Source organism: Equus quagga, chromosome 8 (genome assembly GCF_021613505.1).
Source record: "Equus quagga isolate Etosha38 chromosome 8, UCLA_HA_Equagga_1.0, whole genome shotgun sequence".
Taxonomy (NCBI): domain Eukaryota; kingdom Metazoa; phylum Chordata; class Mammalia; order Perissodactyla; family Equidae; genus Equus; species Equus quagga.
The window spans coordinates 85,105,377-85,124,088 of NC_060274.1; the positions used below are offsets into that span (position 1 = coordinate 85,105,377).

The 18,712-nt window shown below is 40.0% G+C and overlaps 1 protein-coding gene across 1 annotated transcript in view; it reads left to right on the forward strand.

The window, feature by feature from the left end:
- The window catches only part of CHN2 (chimerin 2), a 287,052-nt gene that overhangs the window by 260,814 nt on the left and 7,526 nt on the right, over window positions 1-18,712 (forward strand). The window contains exons 8-10 of the mRNA XM_046668856.1: window positions 9,541-9,625; window positions 14,035-14,208; window positions 17,819-17,896. Of these exons, the coding sequence (XP_046524812.1) occupies window positions 9,541-9,625; window positions 14,035-14,208; window positions 17,819-17,896 (337 nt within the window). The remainder of the gene's footprint in view (window positions 1-9,540; window positions 9,626-14,034; window positions 14,209-17,818; window positions 17,897-18,712) is intronic.

Here is an 18,712-nt window from a genome sequence, read left to right on the forward strand (position 1 = left end):
ATTAGTTGGGTATTTTTGAAAGTTCTAAGAAGAGAAAACTATTTAGACATTCATTTTTTTTTAATTCAGCAAATATAGACGGAGGGCCAGTTATGTGCCAGGCACTGTCAGGTACAAGAAAAGACAGTGGTGACATAAGAATGTGAACTCTTTCTCTCCTTGGTGGTTCTCAACCGGAGTGGTTTTGCTCTGCAGGGACATTTGGCAATGTCTGGAGACATTTCTGTCTCACATGACTCAGGTATGCTAATGGCATCCAGTAGAGACCAGGGATGCTGCTAAATGCCATGCAATACCCGGGACAGGCCCCCACCACAAATTGTTATCCAGCCCCAGTGTCAATCGTGCCGAAGTTGAGAAAACTTGCAATAGACATTGGGGCGGGGGCGGGGGACTGGAGGGTTCTGAGCAGGGAGATGTCAAAAGAACATTCGTGCTGAAGCCCTCGTAAACCTGAGAGGAAGTTAGCTAGCGCAAGAATATCTCACTTTATGCAACGGGGAGATTCCCAGAAAGCTTTGAGGCAGTCAACGTTTTAGAAATTAAGTGCTGTGTGAAATGTACTAGAACAGCTGCTGAATAGACAAATCTTGGGGTCAGTGGTGCCACAGTTGAGAAACCCAGCTCTCCTAGAGCATGTGCTCAGCAGACCTCAGGGAAACCCAGAGTCTTCTGTCACAGGCTGAGTGATTCCCCTTGGCTATTTTTCTTACATCTGAAAAGGTTCACTTCAAGGTCAGTATTTCATCTGATCCTGCAAGAGGGGAAAGTCCAAAGTTAACTTAATTTCTTACAAGATTTCAATGTCACATGATTATGGGAAATGCAGTAGATTATAGGAAAAACCGTTGGCTGAGGTCAGGAGGCCAAGTGCTGCTGCCCCTCTGGGTGGCCGCAGAAGAGCTGCCTGCCCTGCAGCCCCTCAGGTAACTCTGGGCAAAGGCTAGACTAGGTGACCCCCCAAACCCAGTGACTTGTAGCTTGAGAGCGGCTTCAGCCACCTCCAGCCCCCTGTTCTATGCACACAAAGCAGCTAAGAAAAAAACTGCCTTTAACGCAGGGTCTTTTTTCAAACCAAAGTAAAAGAACAAAGTTCTCATTTTTAACATAAATAATAAGAATGACCAACTGAGGCAATATGGGTTTAGTCTACACCAATGATTGTCCACCTGGATGACTTTGCCCCCTGGGACACGTTCAGCCATGTCTGGAGACACTTGTGTTTGTTCTAGCTGAGGATGCTACTGGCATCTAGTGGGTAGAGGCCAGGGATGCTGCTAACATCCTACAAGGCACCAAGATTTATCCTGCCCCAAAGGTTAATAGTGCCAAAGTTGAGAAACCCTGATGTACGCTAAGAAAAAGCAAAATTTCTCAACTGTGGCACATCATAAATAGCGCTTTTTTACAGTCTAGAACCTGGGCTGAGCTGATTATACACTCGGGCGGTGTCTACATTGACCCGTGAAAACATACTTGTTAGGAAACCACCAGGGACTACTGCCTTCCAGATTCAGCAGATGTGAGACAAATAACATCCTGCTCATTTAGAGTCAAGTCAGAGAATTCTCGCTAAACACCCGAGGTTTTTCTTGACAGCTCTTCTTTCTCTTGTTTTTGCTAAGTAGCCATTCCTGGGCTATTTGTCAAACATACCTTATCTCCTGGAATATCATCTTTTTCTGTTTGGTGTGGTTTTTGAATTCCAGGCAGACCATGCCCAGTATAATAGTCTTGGACAGACATTCTTCCTGTCTGGGGTATTTTCTTCCTGTCTAGGGTGTTTTAGTTACTGCCCTAAACTTTGCAAAATGTTCTTTTTTCTGAAAAGATATTCTTGAAAATCAATAAACTTAAGAGAATGGAAAAAGCTGATCAGTGACTTTTCAGGATATGGGGTATTTCATTGGGACAGTAGACATCATAACTCAACCCCAAAGAAAATGGGTTCAGAGAGAGTGCCCTCAGCATTTACATATAGCCTAGTATCTGGAGATTGTCCTTGTGGACCCAAAAGAAAATTGAACAGTATATCGGCCCTGAAAATAAACAGTGGCCCATCACAAAGAGGAAATTAGGCAGTGGGCCTAAAATAATGTTTAACTAACTTTATGTTCCCCTCTGTCCCCATTTTGTTTTATTTCTGTGGGGACACTCAAAGTTATTTGTTATTCAAAAATGTCTACTTGCGTTTATTTGGCTGGAGAAATGGGATCGAAGGCATTGGGGAGACATTGAGGGGAAACAATGTTGGTAAATATGGGCAGGGCTAATAAGTGTTAAATGCAATTTTGATATGCTTAATTATTTTTTAAAATATTGGCAAAAAGCGAAATTTTAGAAAATCTGTGAGTAGCGTTTCCTGTGTTTCCTGAAGCATTCCATAGGCTGATTTCTGTTTTGTCAATGTGTAGTAAACACTGAAGCTACTCTTCTAATTTCTAAATACTGTATTTTCATTCTTACCCCAAAGTATGGAGATATTTCCCATGCAATTTCTTTATCCACTGGAGATGTTCCAGAGAATAATTTTGTCATTCCTTTTTTTGCATGACCTACAAGAAAAGAAAGCGTTTCAAAAACCAAGCCCACCTTCATTGGCCTTTGGCTGTGCTCTTTCTTCTTAGAATGTTCTCCCCAAGTCATCTGCCTCCCCAGTCAACACCATCACTTCTCCACCAGCTCCATCTTTCCCAGTCTGGTGAACTCCTATCCATCCTTCAAAACTCAGTTCAAATATCACTTTCCCCAGCCTTCTCAGGAAGAATCTATTGTTCTCTCTATCATGCTACTGTGGGATAATTATTCATGTTGTCTGCTTATTCTTGTAGATGACGTCCTTGAGTGCAGGGAGGTCTGTGCTCCTCTGGTCTCTTTTGACTTTGTATATCCAAGGACTAGTACAGTGCCAGGTTCAAAGCAGGCAATCGGCATGTAAGTATCAAATAAATGAGGGAATAACGAGTGGGTGGATAGGAAGATGAAATAGGAAATAATTAATCTCTCTGACATCCTTCCCCCACTAATTTGTAAGACCGCTTCTGAGATACACAGAGTCTACATTTACGCTTGATTTGGTTTCTGGCCTTTCCACTCTGTACCACTGGTCTGTTTGTCCATCCTGAACGGTGTTTTACTTTTTGTAACTACAGAAGTCTTGATGTGTGTTTGGATGTGTTTTTCTACACTCTTCCACTTATTCGAAGTTATCATGGCTCTTCTTTTCTGCTCCATTCTTCCATATGGATTTTAGGGGCGACTTGTCAAGTTTTGTGAAAAGCACCATGGAGGTTTTGATTGAAACTGCATTGGATTTATAGATTCATTTGGAGGGTGATTGACATATTTACAATACTGAGCATTGCCATACATGAATATAGACTATCTCTCTTCTTATTTATGTCCTTACTGTCATTTATTTCATTATTTTCTAATTATTTTAGATTTTTGCTGAATTTAGATTTTGCTGTATGAGAGGAGTCTTTAATTTTTTTTTTTTTTAAAGATTGGCACCTGAGCTAACAACGGGTGCCAATCTTCTTTTTTTTTTTCTCTTCCCAAAGCCCCCCAGTACATAGTTGTATATTTTAGTTGTGAGTCCCTCTGGTTATGCTATGTGGGACGCTGCCTCAGCATGGCCTGACAAATGGTGACATGTCCCCGCCCAGGATCCGAACCAGTGAAACCCTGAGCCATAGAAGCAGAGCACGCAAACTTAACCACTCGGCCATGGGGCCAGCCGCAGAGTCTTTGATTTTTATTATTTGATGAGTTATTGCTCGTGTATAGCAGTGCTATTGATTTCTTCATTATATTAAGCAAAGTTTTATTAAGTGCTTTTATGTTAAGCAATCTTGATGGCCTCGTTTCTTCTTTCAATCATATGTCGTATTTCTTTGTCTTGTTACACTGGCTAAACTTTGCAGAATGATGCTCAAGAGAAGCCATTCATAGCAGGCAGTCTCATCTTTTTGCTGACTTTAAAGGAAATTGTTCTAATGTTCCATCTTTAAATGCTCAGTTTATGATGTGTGCGTGATAGATACCTTTAGTCAACTCTTTTTAGGAGAGTTTCCTGTATTCCTAGGATGCTAAGTGCTATTATTATGAAGGGATGTTGAATTTTATTGATTGTCAGTATTCTAATTTTTGAAATGATTGTGGTTTCTCTCTCTCGTTTTGTTATTGTGGTGAATTCTGGTAATACATTAACCACCTTAAATCCCTGCAGAAAATCCTCCTTGGCCATGACATTTTAAATACAGAATGCCACATTCAGTAGGATCCTTCTTTTAAGGATTTTTACATTTATGTTCATAACTGAAATTGACCTATAATTTTACCTTCCTGTACTGTTCTGGTATAGCAAGATTATATTAGCCTCATAAAGCAAATTGTGGGGCTTTTCTTCTTTTTTTTCCCCTTCCACTCTGCAGTAGTCTGTACTGGCTAGAGATCATTTATTTCTTAAAGATTTGCTAAAACTTAATAAAATCATTTGAGATCCGTGACTATTTGAGAGTAGATGTTTTACTGCAGATTCAATTATTTAATCGATATAATTGAATTTAGGTTTTTCTGGGTTATTTTGAGTCATTTTTGATAATTTATATTTTTTAAGAAAATTACGTATTCCACATTACTTTTAATTTTGTGGGTACAAAGTTAGTATTCTCAAGGTTTTTGTTTTCTGTCTTTACTGCATCTGCATTTCTGTCCTCTCTTTATAGTTTGTGCCTCCTTTCTTGCTCAATTTGCCCAAAGTTTACTTATTTTATAAATCTTTTTAAAAATCACCTTTTAATTTTTTTATTCCTTTTACGTCTTTTCTTTCTCTTTCATTATATTCTGTAATCATCTCTTTTTTGTTGTTGTTTTACTCTGTTATCTTTCTAGCTTCCTCAATAGTATACTTAGCTTATTAACTTTCAACTTTTATTTTCTAATATATGCATTTAAAGCTCCTATACCCCACAAGGGGAGTTTTCTTTGTCTTTCAATTCTAGATGTTTTATAATTCCTACTAAGATTTCTTCCTGGACTGCTAAATTTTAAAAATTCCTTTAAGTTTCCACATATATTGGAGTTGGGCTATCTATTATTACTGATTTTTAATTTTGTTGCATTGCAGTCCGAATACGGTCTCTATAGTATCGACTGTTTTGTAAATGTTGAGGCTTGCTGTGTGGTCAGTTTGTGTAGATATGCATGTGATTTTTAAGAGTGTGTGTTCTTTGATTGTTGGATATGAGGTTCCTTTTATATTCAGTATATTAACTGTAGCTATTTGATCTATTAATTTCTGTGAGCAGTTGTTAAAATCATTCTGATTATGGATTTGCCTATTTCTCCTTGTAACTCCTTCTGTTTTTCTTTTGTATTTTTTGAGACCTTGCTGTCAGGTACATAAAAGCTCAGGATTATTATACCTTTATGGTAAAATTAAATCTCTAATTATTATATAATGACCATCTTTATCGCTAATAATGAAAATCTGTATTTCGTATCAGTGTATCTATTTTGAGTTTCTGTTGCCTAGCGTTTGCTCGGTATGTCTTTTTCTATCCCTTTACTTTCAACATTTCTATCACATATTTTGAGCGTGTTTCTTGGAAAAGTTGTTTAAATATCTGAAAATTTCTGTCTTTTATTTGATGAGTTAGAGCCATTTATATATATGATGATTAGAGACGTATAAGTTTTTTTCTTGTTTTTTTCCTCTATTATGTGTGGGTTTTGTTGCTTTGTTTTTCTCCTCTCTTGTTTTTTACTGGCTTGATCAAATCTTTATGTCTTTTTCTCTTATGCATTTTTAAATTCGTGGATTCCATCCCACTTGGCAGTAATTCTCTCTGAGCAGTTTGTTGAAAGTATTCCATAATCTATTATTCTCTTTTTGCTGAGGGAAAGTCTGTTTTCATTCTAATTGCTGTCCTTTTGCAGGTAACCTGTTTTATAGGATTTTGCTTGTGTTTTGGTATTCTGCAGTTTCACTATAATCTATCCATGTATAGATTACTTTTTATTTGTCATGTTTGAGACTCATTTAGCTTTTCTTAATCTGAAGATTTTGTGTCTTCTACTAATTCTGGAAAGATCTCAACTGTTTCTCCGTTTGAATATTGCTTCCCTATATGCCCTCAACCCCATCGTCCCTCAGCTTTTCAGGATGCCCGCTTCCTTGCTTCTCTCCCTTCTGCATCGCCAGTCTCTTGTACCTATTGTGGCAGTCCCATCGACAAGTCAACATGCCCTAATGTCTCCCGTCTTCTACTAAAAAACATCTTCCCTTGACCCCATATCTTCCAGGAGCTACCTCGTTGCTCTGCTGGACATCATAGCCAGATTTCTGGATGAATTTGCCTCCACATTTCTCCGCTTCCATACCTCCCATTTATTCTTCAGCTCACTTGAGTATGACTTCTGCCCTCGCCAGTCCAAAGAGACTGCTGTAGCCAAGGTTGCTAAGGACTTCCCTGTGTCTGATCAATGTTCATCCCTCATCTAACTGGACCTCTTTCCAGCATTCAGCGTGGTTGACCACTTCTTCCCTGAAACACTCTTTCCTCTTGGCTTCTGAAACACTTCACTCTCTTGGTTCTCTCCAAATGTTGGAGCACCAAAGGCTTGGCATTGGCCTCTATTTTCTTCATTTTCTACTATTTATCCCTAATAGTTTTTATCTATTCATGCAATTTTAACTACCATGTATTTGTCAGAGATGGCCAAATGTATACCTCTAGCCCTCACTCCTCGTCTGAGCTGTTGAATTATGTGTGAATCCCTGCCTGACCCTAATACTTGGAATTTCAGCAGCATTTAATCTTAAACTGTCCAAAGCTGAATTCTTGAATTTCTCCCCAAAAGACTATCTTCCCTATCGCAGCAAATGGTGTCACCACCCACCTGGTTTCTAAAGCTAGAATCTAGGAGTCATTCTTGATTCCTCTCTCCTTCAAAGACCCACATTTATTCTATTATCACATCCGGTAAATTATATCTTCAAAATATATCTCAGGTCCATCCACTTCGCATCTCCACCTCCAGCATCATGGCCTTGGCCTCTATCATTTCTCGACTAGAAAATACTATCTAGTTTCTGAATCTCTTCTGCTATTACCACTGTCCCATCCATTCTCAACACAATGGTCAGAATATCTTTTTTAAAAAGCATCTTCCAGGAGCCGGCCCTGTGGCCTAGTGGTTAAGTTCAGCGCGCTCCACTTCAGCCACCCAAATTTAGTTCCCCAGGCACAGACCTACACCATGCAATGGCAACCATACTGTGGCTGCAACCCACATACAAAATAGAGGAAGATTGGCACAGATGTTAGCTCAGGGCAAATCTTCCTCAGCAAAAAAAAAAAAAAAAAAAAAAGGCACCTTCCTACTCAAAATCCTTTAAGAACTTCCTGTTGGACCTAGATTAAAACCAAATCCACACATTAATAAAGGCTTCAAGACCCTTTCCTACCTTCAACCTCATTCCAATTCCTCTCCCCCTCACTCTGGCATTCTGGCCACCCTGGCCCTTTAGTTCCTCAGTCACGTCAAGCTCTTTTGCTCCTGCATGGCCTCCGTAGATTCCTTCTGCCTGGAATGCAGCTGTCCCTTTGCCCCCACCAGACTGTCTCCTTCTCTTCCTTCAAGCAGCTTGAGGTCACCTTCCCAGAGAGGCCTTCCTGACTGGCGAGGATAACATTGGGGCCCCTCTTCAGTCTCCCTAGTAGCGACCTCATTTTTTCTTTTATAGCCCTTTCCACACCTTTTTTCCTTTTCTTTTTTTGTTTGGAGTTATTTTTATTTTACATATTATTTTATTTAATTGCTCTTGCAATTTCAATAGCATATTAACAATTGACTTTGTTGCCATAATTAACCAGCAGTCCCTTTAGAGCATTTCTAGTAAAATGTTAAGAAGCCTTTGATGGCTGGATTTAGAAAATGTTCAACTTTCCACAGGACTCTTTACTGAGGGATTCTTTTAGCATCAAGATTGATCTAAGGGAGACTTTGGGTGAGTCACGGCCTTGAGGCTCTGTGAGAAGGCGATGCCCTCAGGATGGACTCTCTGCCTTCCTGCAAGGCGTGCTTTGCCACATCTTGGTGTCACTTCCTTGCAGCACAATTCTCCACTTTAGTAAAAAAAATTCTGAGAGACTTTTTTCAAAGCAGAAATAGGATAATGGCAGTTTGCATGTGATAAACTGAAATACCAAAAGACTATTATAACTTAGTTTTATTGCATAGAAACCATGGTCGTAAGTTTCTCTTTTTGATTTATTAACTTATTCACTTTGTCTGTCTTTACAAATCTGCGAGTTCCACTAGGAGGGAACTGGGTCTGTTTGGCTTGCCACTTTATGTATACCCAATTACTAGCATATTTAAATAAAGCAAGATCTCAAAGTGATGCCGTTTTTTTTTTTTTGTTAAGTAGAGCTGATGAGCATTTTCCCAGACTGTTACCAGAGTTGTCATCCTGACTTTTCTATTCAATAAAAGTAGTATACAGACCTCCCAGTGTGTTGAATAATATTGTCTGCATTTCTTTTCTTTTGTTAATGGAGGTTTAAAACTTTAGAAGTCCTTGTATAATGTCTCATAATATTTTAATTTTGTAAAAATTCAAAACCTTTTCATGTAGATTTGCATGCCCCCGAATAGACTCCTGTGGTGGTTTTTGGCTTACCATGGCCACATTTGCTTTCTAAGAAACTTCTAGGTCTGCTTCTTGAAGCTCATTGGTGCTAGAGAACATATATTTTTGGGGTTTTTTTAATCATATCTTAGTACATGGTCCTGTCACAGGAGGACCCGTACCTGAATAATTAGAGATAAGACCATCTTTACTTCATGATATTTAAAATCTTTAACACCTGGCTGGGGCACAAACCAATGAGACTGGCACCTTGGCCAACCAGAAGGGACTTGCAGCTTACACTCATAGAGGCCACCCAGCCTGCCGAGTGCGGACTCAGTCTCTGGGGAAGGCAGTTCTTTAGATCCTATTGGTAGACTTCATTTTCCACCAACTCCCTCATCTTTCTAATAACTTTTTTAGAAGTGGCTCACAGCCTTGGAGCCTTTTAATTGTCCTGTAATCATGTGTTTTTTATAGCTTCCTGGATAGTCTGCACACAGTCTGCCTTCCAGAACTTACTGAGCTAACTGCAGGTTATTGCCAGTGGTTTGGGCTCTCTTGGGTTTGTCCATGCAGTGCCTTCTTTGGGGTGATGAGAGTCTCGTTCCTTAGCTGATGGCACGGCCCTATGATCTTACTGTTTCTCCACCTTCCTTTCTGACACTGACCTGGGGCATGGTGGATTGGTGGAGGATTTTCAGAGACCAAAGCACATCTCTGTTTTCTTCAGGTCTGTTTACAACTCCAGCCCACTGGAAAGAAAAGGCCCAGTAAGGGATGCTCGCTCCCACTGAGGGCTTTATTTCTTGACTTTCATCTATTTGTTTCATGTCCAAGGCCACCTGCCTCCAAATGACTCTGAATTTTCTGATATTTTTCTTCTTTCTGGATCACAGGTCCACACATTTCGAGGCCCACACTGGTGTGAATACTGTGCCAACTTCATGTGGGGGCTCATCGCCCAAGGGGTCCGGTGCTCAGGTAGACCTGGAACTTTCTGTATCCATTTCCATTTGTATAAAGTGCCACAATGTTGAGCTGGAGGGCATCTTTCCAGAGCTGGGAAATAGGCCTACCTTAGCTCAGAAGTCTAGCTTTCTGAAAGATTCAAGGCATCTCTGTGCTTCATGGAGAGACTGGGCTAGGTGTGTGCCAGGAGGAGAAGGAATATCTCATCTTTATGGAAGAAAAGGAAAAAGTCCAAGCAGGTCCATTTCCTTAGACACTTACCTGCCACCCCAAATAGGCGGTAATCCTTAAAAGAAAATCAGTTCCAATGGAACTGCATGGATAGAAAAGCCATATTTCTTTCCTATCCCCACTTTACTATAAAAGGCAGGGCATAAAAATAATAATACTAGTGAACATTCACCACATACCAAGCATTGAGCCAAGCATTTTCTATTTATCATGCCATTTAGCCCCACCAATAGACCTTGGGGGAGATGAAGTTATTCTCCCCACTAAATAGATGAAGAAACTGAGGCTTGGACATCATTGCTCATTGCCCTTGGCCACATAGTAAATGGTGGAACATTAATTCGACTCTAGAGGCCATACTCGGTATTTTTCGGCTTCAGATTATCAGTGGAACTCTACACGTTGATTTGATATTGCATGTTTTCAAAGCACATTGAAACCCTAGGTCTTTTTCCATGTAGAACTAGATGCACACACCCATCGCTAAGAGCACACGACACATCTTGTTAAGATACATCTAACAAAATAGCAAAAAATTGCCAAATTAATGTGTAACTGGGCTTCCTAATTCATCTTACCATGCTTTTTCTGACAAGCATTTCTGGCTGGGAGCAAGAACAGCCTCCTGTAATGTAAGGATTGTGTTTCCACTGACACCATGACTGATTTCTTCTTTGCTAGGGTATGATTTTAAAAAATAATTCTTATGAAGCATTTAAAATAAAATAAGCTAATGACACTACGTTAAGAAGATCTGTTTCTCCGTACTGCCCATTTTGGTTCACAGGATCATGGGGCCTTAAATCTTTTCTCTGCTTGGAAGGGGCTATCTTAGCTTCTACTGTGTAGATACAGCAATCACCAGGGTGAGACCTGGATGGTTCATTAGTGCCCATGCATGTCAGTTATCTCTCCCTGCCCCCATCCCAGAGCTGTGAGACAAGCTGTATCTGTAGGCTCAGAGGCAGCCTCTTCAGAAATGTTCCAGATGCCCAAATTAACACAGAAGGCTTACTCACCAAGAGTCACAAAGTATCTCACAGCTCAACCACTGAGCAGTGTGGCAGAATATTTGAATTACTCAGTAGTCATTAATTCAGCCTGTCCCAATTATACCTATCCAAAATATCCCTAATTGCTGGTATTATCCAATTTCAGCAGGAAACTGGTCCAAAGTCAATATTTTGAGAACAAAACTCTGGGATTCAGATTAGCTGTGAAGAGCAACTTTCTCTGGGGTAAAGGGTTTTTGGGTTTTTTTTCTGTGTGTGTGTTTTTTTTAATAAAACATATTCTAAGGCTGTAATGTTAGTATTTTCCGATGGCCACTGTTTCACCTCATATTTCCTCTGAGCAGCAGGAAAACTGAAAACTGATCCTTAAAGGCTAGACAGAGCCATCATTGCCATCATATGTAAATATTAAATAAATATTTAAATATTTTTACATGAACTAGACTTTATAGCATATAGAATTGTATTTGTTTGCCAAAAGTGAATATTTTTATATTTGTTATAAAACATCTTCATTTTAATAAAACATCGGTATTTAACTCTACATAAACACACTATTGCTTCAGAACTTAAAATGAAATTTATAAGGAAATTAAAAATAGAATCATCATAGAATTCAGCAATTCCATTCCTGGGTATTATACCCAAAAGAACTGAAAGCAGGCACTTGAACAGACATTTGTACACTCGTGTTCATAGCAGCATTATTCACAATAGCCAAAAGGTAGCAGCAGCCCAAGTGTCCATCAATGGGTGAATGGATAAACAAAATATGGTCTATCCATACAATGCAATATCATTCAGCCTTAAAAAGGAAGAAAATCCTGTCATATGCTACAAGCTGAATGAAGAAGGACATCATGCTAAGTGAAATAAGCCAGTCACAAAAGGACAAATACTATATGAATCCACTTATATGTGGATTCTAAAGTAGTCAAATTCATAGAGACAGAAAGTAGAATGTGGTTGCCCGTGGCTGGGGGAGGGGAGTGTGGGGAGTTATTGTTTATTGGGTACGGAGTTTCAGTTTGGGAAGACGAAAAAAATTTGGAGATGGATGGTGGTGATGGTTGCACACAATGTGAAGGTACTTAATGCCACTGAACGGTACACTTAAAAAGGATTAAAATGGTAAATTTTATGTATATTTTACCGCAATTTAAAAAATTGCTTTAAATGAGGTTTGTGAGAACATAGTAAAAATTCCTAATGAAAAAACTTAAGAATTGCTGGGGAGGCATCTTTACATTTTCTATCGCCATATTTTTTCCTTTTATTTAACTCTTATGTAGTGTTCACCACACTTCAGACTTTATATCTATTAACTTATTTAATCCTCATGATAACCCTAGGAGTAGGTGCTATATTATCTTCATTTTATAAAAGAGGATCCAAACAAGAAAACCAACCAATTCTATTTAGTTCAGTTCACCAAAATTTACATTCACCAAATAGATCTATCAAAATATTATTAAAGTTCACTTGAGTTTTATTGAGTTTCTCATGTTGATAAAACTAAGATGAATGAGAGCTGGTTTTTTCCTTGGAAGGAGGGTAGACAGAGAGAACTCACCAGTAAACATTACGTGAGAATCATCTGATGTTTTTCAAAAATCATTTTTTGATGATTTTATAGTTTTAGATCCTCTCAAATCTTTGGTGTGGTTAAGTGCTTTGTAGTAAAGCAGCTGATTGTAATATTCATTATCATGTGTGCATAATATTTATATATAAAATAGATAAATTATATAATATATAAAATTCTTCTTCTTCTTCTTCTTCTTTTTTTGGTGAGGAAGATTGTCCCTGAGCTAACATCTGTGCCAATCTTCCTCTATTTTTTTGTATGTGGGATGCTGCCACAGCATGGCTTGATGAGCGATGTGTAGGTCCATGCCCAGGACCCAAACCCTCAAGCCCCAGGACACCAAAGTGGAGCACACAAACTCAACCACTGTGCCAACTGGGCTGGCCCATAATTGTTATTCTATTTTGTGCATGTGTGTGTGTGTGTGTGTGTGTGAGGAAGATTGGCCTTGAGCTAACATCTGTTGTCAATCTTCCTCTTTTTGCTTGAGGAAAATTGTCGCTGAGCTAAGATCTGTCCCAATCTTCCTCTATTTTATGCAAGATGCTGCCACAGTGTGGCTTGACAAGTGGTGCTAGGTCCACACCCAGGATCCAAACCCGTGAACCCCGGGCTACCAAAGTGAGGTGTGCAAACTTAACCACTATGTCACTGGGATGGCCCCTAATTATTGTTAAACAGTCAATATTAGAAAGCACTTTGAACAGACAACACATCAACTTTGAACAACTTCACCATTAAATTTTTATTTTCCAGAATGTAGTCTGTGCCTTGTTATTGTTAGAGAAATTCCATCAGTGGATACCAACTGCTAACAAGACTTTTAATGTGTTCATTGAACTTAAAATCACCTTTTCAGCTTCAGATCTTGATATGAGCTTTATAAATAATTACTCTAATCATCACATTACATGGTGTTGTTCTAAATTGTAAACCCTCAGGTACTCCCACTGGTGTCCAGTTAGACATTATTTCACTCACAGGTGTCAAAATAAGGCAAGTGGAAAGGAAAATGGCCTACCTAAACTGCCTAACAAGGAAGGAGGGAGTGGAAACTATGGGCAACTCTTCAGGAAAGGAGAAGAAGATGCCGATGGTCATGGGTCCCTCAGACCAAAGATCAGAGGTTCCTGCAGAGAAAGCAATCATTTCTTCCACAAGAGAAGCATCAAGGCCTTTAGGGGAAATAAACTAGCAAAAGTCCTAGATACCCTTTATGAGGCATGACCAGCTCTGGGAATCCAAGCCCAAAAGCCCACATGTGGACCCAAAGTTTCCAGTCCAAAAAGAGAAAAAAAACCTACAAACAACCTGGCTAGTTACCAAAACTATCTCAGTGAGATGTTGTATTCTTGTGGTCCAGCAACAGAGAAGGCTTAATGAAAAAAAATGGAACTATACAAGAGTTTCGTGAGTAAAGATGGTTTCATGCTCATCTTGTAGAAAGCATCACCTCTAAATGGGATGGATGTTCCAGAGAAACACAGCAAACCCTTGGGTGTTTTCCTTTTTATTTTTGGTAACATATAATTTGTGTTGGGCTTTCACAAAAGGGCCGGGCAAGGCTAATGTGGCTTCTCTGTTTACAGACTGTGGATTGAACGTACACAAACAGTGTTCCAAGCACGTTCCAAACGACTGCCAACCTGATCTCAAGAGGATCAAGAAGGTGTACTGTTGTGACCTCACAACACTCGTGAAGGCTCACAACACGCAGAGGCCCATGGTGGTGGACATATGCATTCGGGAAATCGAAGCAAGAGGTTTGGAAAAGACGCCTTATCATAGTGCCTTTATTTTTACTGCTTATGTTTAGTTTGTCAAGGCAACTTTCTTATAATTGTTAAATCAACTCTCTCCACTATTGATGTTGGGAAATGGTCTGCACGGGCACGCATGTACACACACACACACACATAAACTAAATCCACCCAACTACATCAATTTCTGTTTCATATCCAAACCATGCATATGTGCACTCAACACAAGCTTGCTAAGCATTTATTTTAGGCCCCACATGGAGGATGTAAAAGTCACAGTTCTCACCTTTAAGAAATTCATACTGTTATGTGCAGAATCAGAGGGGCAAATAAATGTTCTAGGTGCGTGCATTCAAAACACCATGGAGTCACAGAGGAATACATTTTCATCTTATTTGAGGACAATTCAGAAAGGGTTTATGATAGAGGTGAGGTTGGAATCGAGTCTTAATAAGTTCTTCTATTAAATAAGGAAAAAATTGTTGAGCAACACATACATTTCCTACCATAGAAGTTTACTCCTAGTATTGATTCTGTTTATTTCAAAGAGGAAACTTAAAAGATTAAAAATATCTATGCAATGAAAAATCAAGGAGGCAAGGAAGATAGCATTTCAAGAAAAAGTTTCCTTATGTTATTCTTGAGTCATCTTTCCTTTACTTGTGCTTTTTTTGGCCGCTCTCCAGTATCAAAATGTTCAGTGATATGGCGGATTTCTGGGTGTGATTTGGATGATTGCACCATGTATAAAGCTCAAAGTTTCAACATTTTTGCCATGTATTGCTCTGCTGTAGTTGGTATCCATTATTCTGTCCAAATTGGCTTAATACATTCTACAGCTATTTATGCTTGGCCAACTATCCCATTCTTTCCTAAGCAAAACAAAAGAGAACATTATAGCTGGTTATCCCAAACCTTTCAGAGATAGGAAATTATTCCCTTTTCCATGCAGGATGAAAACTATAGCTATTCTATTCCCTTAAGACTTACTCACCTAATCTCAGATTGTAAGAAATGCCTCCTGCCTTTTGACTGCTGTAGCTGTAAGAGCGTAAGGGGTGCTTTGGAATCTGGGGAAGGTATTGATGCACGGGCTGAGCTGGGTGAGAGTTGAGGAGGGGTGTCCTGACTCTGGATGAATGGCTAGGAAAAGTAGCCTGGGGTCCTGAAGTTGAGAGGGCTCTGCGATTTGTGGTCAGATCATCAGCCTCTCTGGAGCCTGCAATCAGCACTTGTGCGTCTCTGGACAAGCTGGGATCATTCCCACAGTGATCCTCATCATCAGAGATAACAGATAATTCGGGCAAAGTTACCACCAGGTCTGGTCTCGAATGTGTCCCTGGAGAGTGCAGCACTAAGCATGCCTAATACAAGAGCTAGAATAGCACAGATTAGGAATCTATGCCAGGAGAGTCACAGGCAAGGGATTGGAGCCACAAGTATTAGGGACATGTGCATGTGAGCAGAACCACAGAATGGGCTGGAAGAAATTCACATGACTCTCCGGTTCCCAGCTTTGTTGCCACCACTGCCAACGTCTTACCCCATCTTCCTTCCATAGCAAATTCCTTGTTATTCTCCAAAAGCTCTATTATAGCTATTTGTTTCTGCATGGCATGGCAGAGTGAAAAGATCATGGACCTGAAGTTAGATTCCCAGCCCTGTTTCATATTAGATATAGTGTGACCTTGAACAAGTTGCTTACTCCATTTAGATGTCTGTTTCCTTATCTGTAAAGTGAATGGAGTCATAAGGTGGTTGTAAAGGTTAAAATATAAATGACCATCTAAATGACCTAGTACAGGCCCAACATATAGGATGCAACCTGTGTTATTTCTTTTCACAGTTTCTTGGATTGACCAACTCCCCTAACCCCACCTCCAAATCTGTCTGTCTGATCAACTTACTTAATCCATATGTTTAAATGCTGTCACAGAGACCCCAAATAACAGTGCCTTCAAAAAGATAGACATCTCTTTCTCTTTCTAATAACAGTCCAGGCCCCAGGAGCAGTCCATGGCTAGTCAAGCAGCTCCCCAGGGGCAGGAACCCAGGCCCTGCAACTTGTTGCTCCGCCATCCTTGAGTGCCCTCATCTGTGTGATCCCAGATGGCTACCACCATCTCACCAACCAAGGGCAAAAGGGCATGCTCTTTCTCTTCAAGGCTACAACTCAGGCGCTGTACACATCACTTCTGCTCTCTTCACATTGGCCAGAATTTAACAGTCACTGCATTGGATGTTGTTCTAAAAATCAAAGGTTCCGTTACAACAGATAATACAGATAAAACAACAGATAATATTGGAAGGAGAGATGGCTGCCTCTGCTGCTCTGGCAAACTCCAGCCCATCCCTCATGACTTCTTTTACAGACAGTTCCTCAGTAAGACCTTCCCCACAGCCTCTCCTGTCATCAGACAGGGTTAGTGTTCACTGTGCTGTGCTCCCAGGTGCCACTGTGTCCTCGCCTCTGTCACAGTGCAGCTTACAGCCATACTGAGGTGTGTTTACATGCACCACCAACTAGAACAGGATGACACTAGGTCTCGTCTTGTCGGCCAACTCACTTGACCAGTAGTGGTTACCTAGATAACTGTACGAGACGAATTCTCAGGCTGAGTGGGGCTCAGTGGGAGAAAGAGCTGAAGTCAATTAAAAATGTCTCCAGTGGTCACAGGAGAGAGGAGGGGCAGTATTTATGCCATGCATTTGTTATCTCTGATGCAGACCCTTATATATGGCAGATGGTACACACTCAATAAATGTTTGCCAAATAAAAAGCAGGAATGTATGTTAGATATCAAGAACTTGACAGAGTGTACTCAGCAGGAGTAGAGCTATTTGTTTGCTTGCTTTTGCTGTAGCTATAGTTTTATAGGAGCTGATTTTTGATATGCAAGATCTGAAATCTGTTCCTCTATCCCTTCTGATTCCTTTGGGACCTGGGTAGGCTTTAGGACAAATCTTAACAAATCGATAAGATCTAGGAGGAGAAACCACATCCTTTGTTTAGCCTAAATATACAGCAAAGTTTCCAGAATCATTCATTAGAATTTTATTTCCTGCATCTTTTTGCATGATCATTTATTTGAAAGTGTAACAATGAAATCGATCATATTTAAACATTTAACATATTGTCATTTATTAAACATAAAAGCCTATAAAATTTGTATCATTCCAATAAAATCAGTATAATATGCTACATGTATGTGTGTGTACCTAGCACAGAGCTACATGCAATATGGCACCATGGATTAAGATGATGCTGGGGAGAAAGTGGGTTGTTTCCTGAAGCAGTGCAATCAGCAATCTGATGAACACAGGAAGAAGGAGACCATGATTGATGGGAATCTTAAACATGGGTTCGCTTTTGCAGAGCCAGGCAGGAAGAAGACTAGATCACTGAGGTCTCCACTGCCACGCAAGCAAATGAAGACAGACTTGCATGGAAACTGAGATGGACAAGTCCAAGTTCTGATGTGACAGTGTGTAATATATAAGAGCACTGACTATTTGCTCATTTCCTGATAGCACATGGTATAAATATGATATTAGAGTCTTTTTCAGTTGTTTTGGGAAGTGAAAGTTAAAGTCTGTCTCTATTTTTTAACAGGATTAAAGTCAGAAGGCCTTTACAGAGTCTCTGGGTTCACGGAACACATCGAAGATGTCAAAATGGCATTTGACAGAGGTAGGCTTGTGCTTTCTTGAATGCCAAACGACTTATCCTTAGCACCCTCTCTTTTGGAACCAGATTTTATTCATAGTGGGAATGGGGTTTCAGAGCTACTGAGAGCTGTTCTTCAGGAAGCCAAGGAATAACAGTTTGCAAATCTCATAGTTCTCTGCCTTTTTGGGGGAAGTGTTTCCTTAAAAGTTGTGAACGAGTAACTACATGGAGAAGTGAGTTTAAGATACTACTTGAATGGGCAGCTAGCATTTGGTGCCATTAAGATTCTTGACTTGGTTGCTCAACATTTATGGTCAGTCCACATGGCACTGGGGCACCCTTCTGCATCCCCCATCTCAGGAACCCATTGACTCTTCTCCTTCTCCCAAAGTGCCAAAGAAGAGATCATAGGGATGGGGGGTACCCCCAGCACTGAAGTAGGGGAAGCCAGGGGAAGCCAGTGGAAATTTAGGAAATAACTCCTTACTCCTTTTGTTTTTTATGACTATGACATATGTTCTCTAGGCCATATTATCTCTTAGGTCAAATGTCATAAGTGAACTTGGGAACATGTTTGAAAATAGAGATCACCAGGGTCCACCCTAGGGACTCCTGCAGAAAGCCGGATGAGCCCAAGAATCTGTATTTCTATTGAACAATACAAATAATTCTGATGTAGCCAGTCAAGGGATGGAACCCCTAGCCTGCTAGATAGAACCTCCACCCTGTAGAATAGTAGACAAGGTCTCTGATGATCTGGTTGCCCTATCTGTTCAAGCTCATGGTCACTTCCTCTTCCCCATATACTTTACACCTCATCAGTGCTGAAATACACCT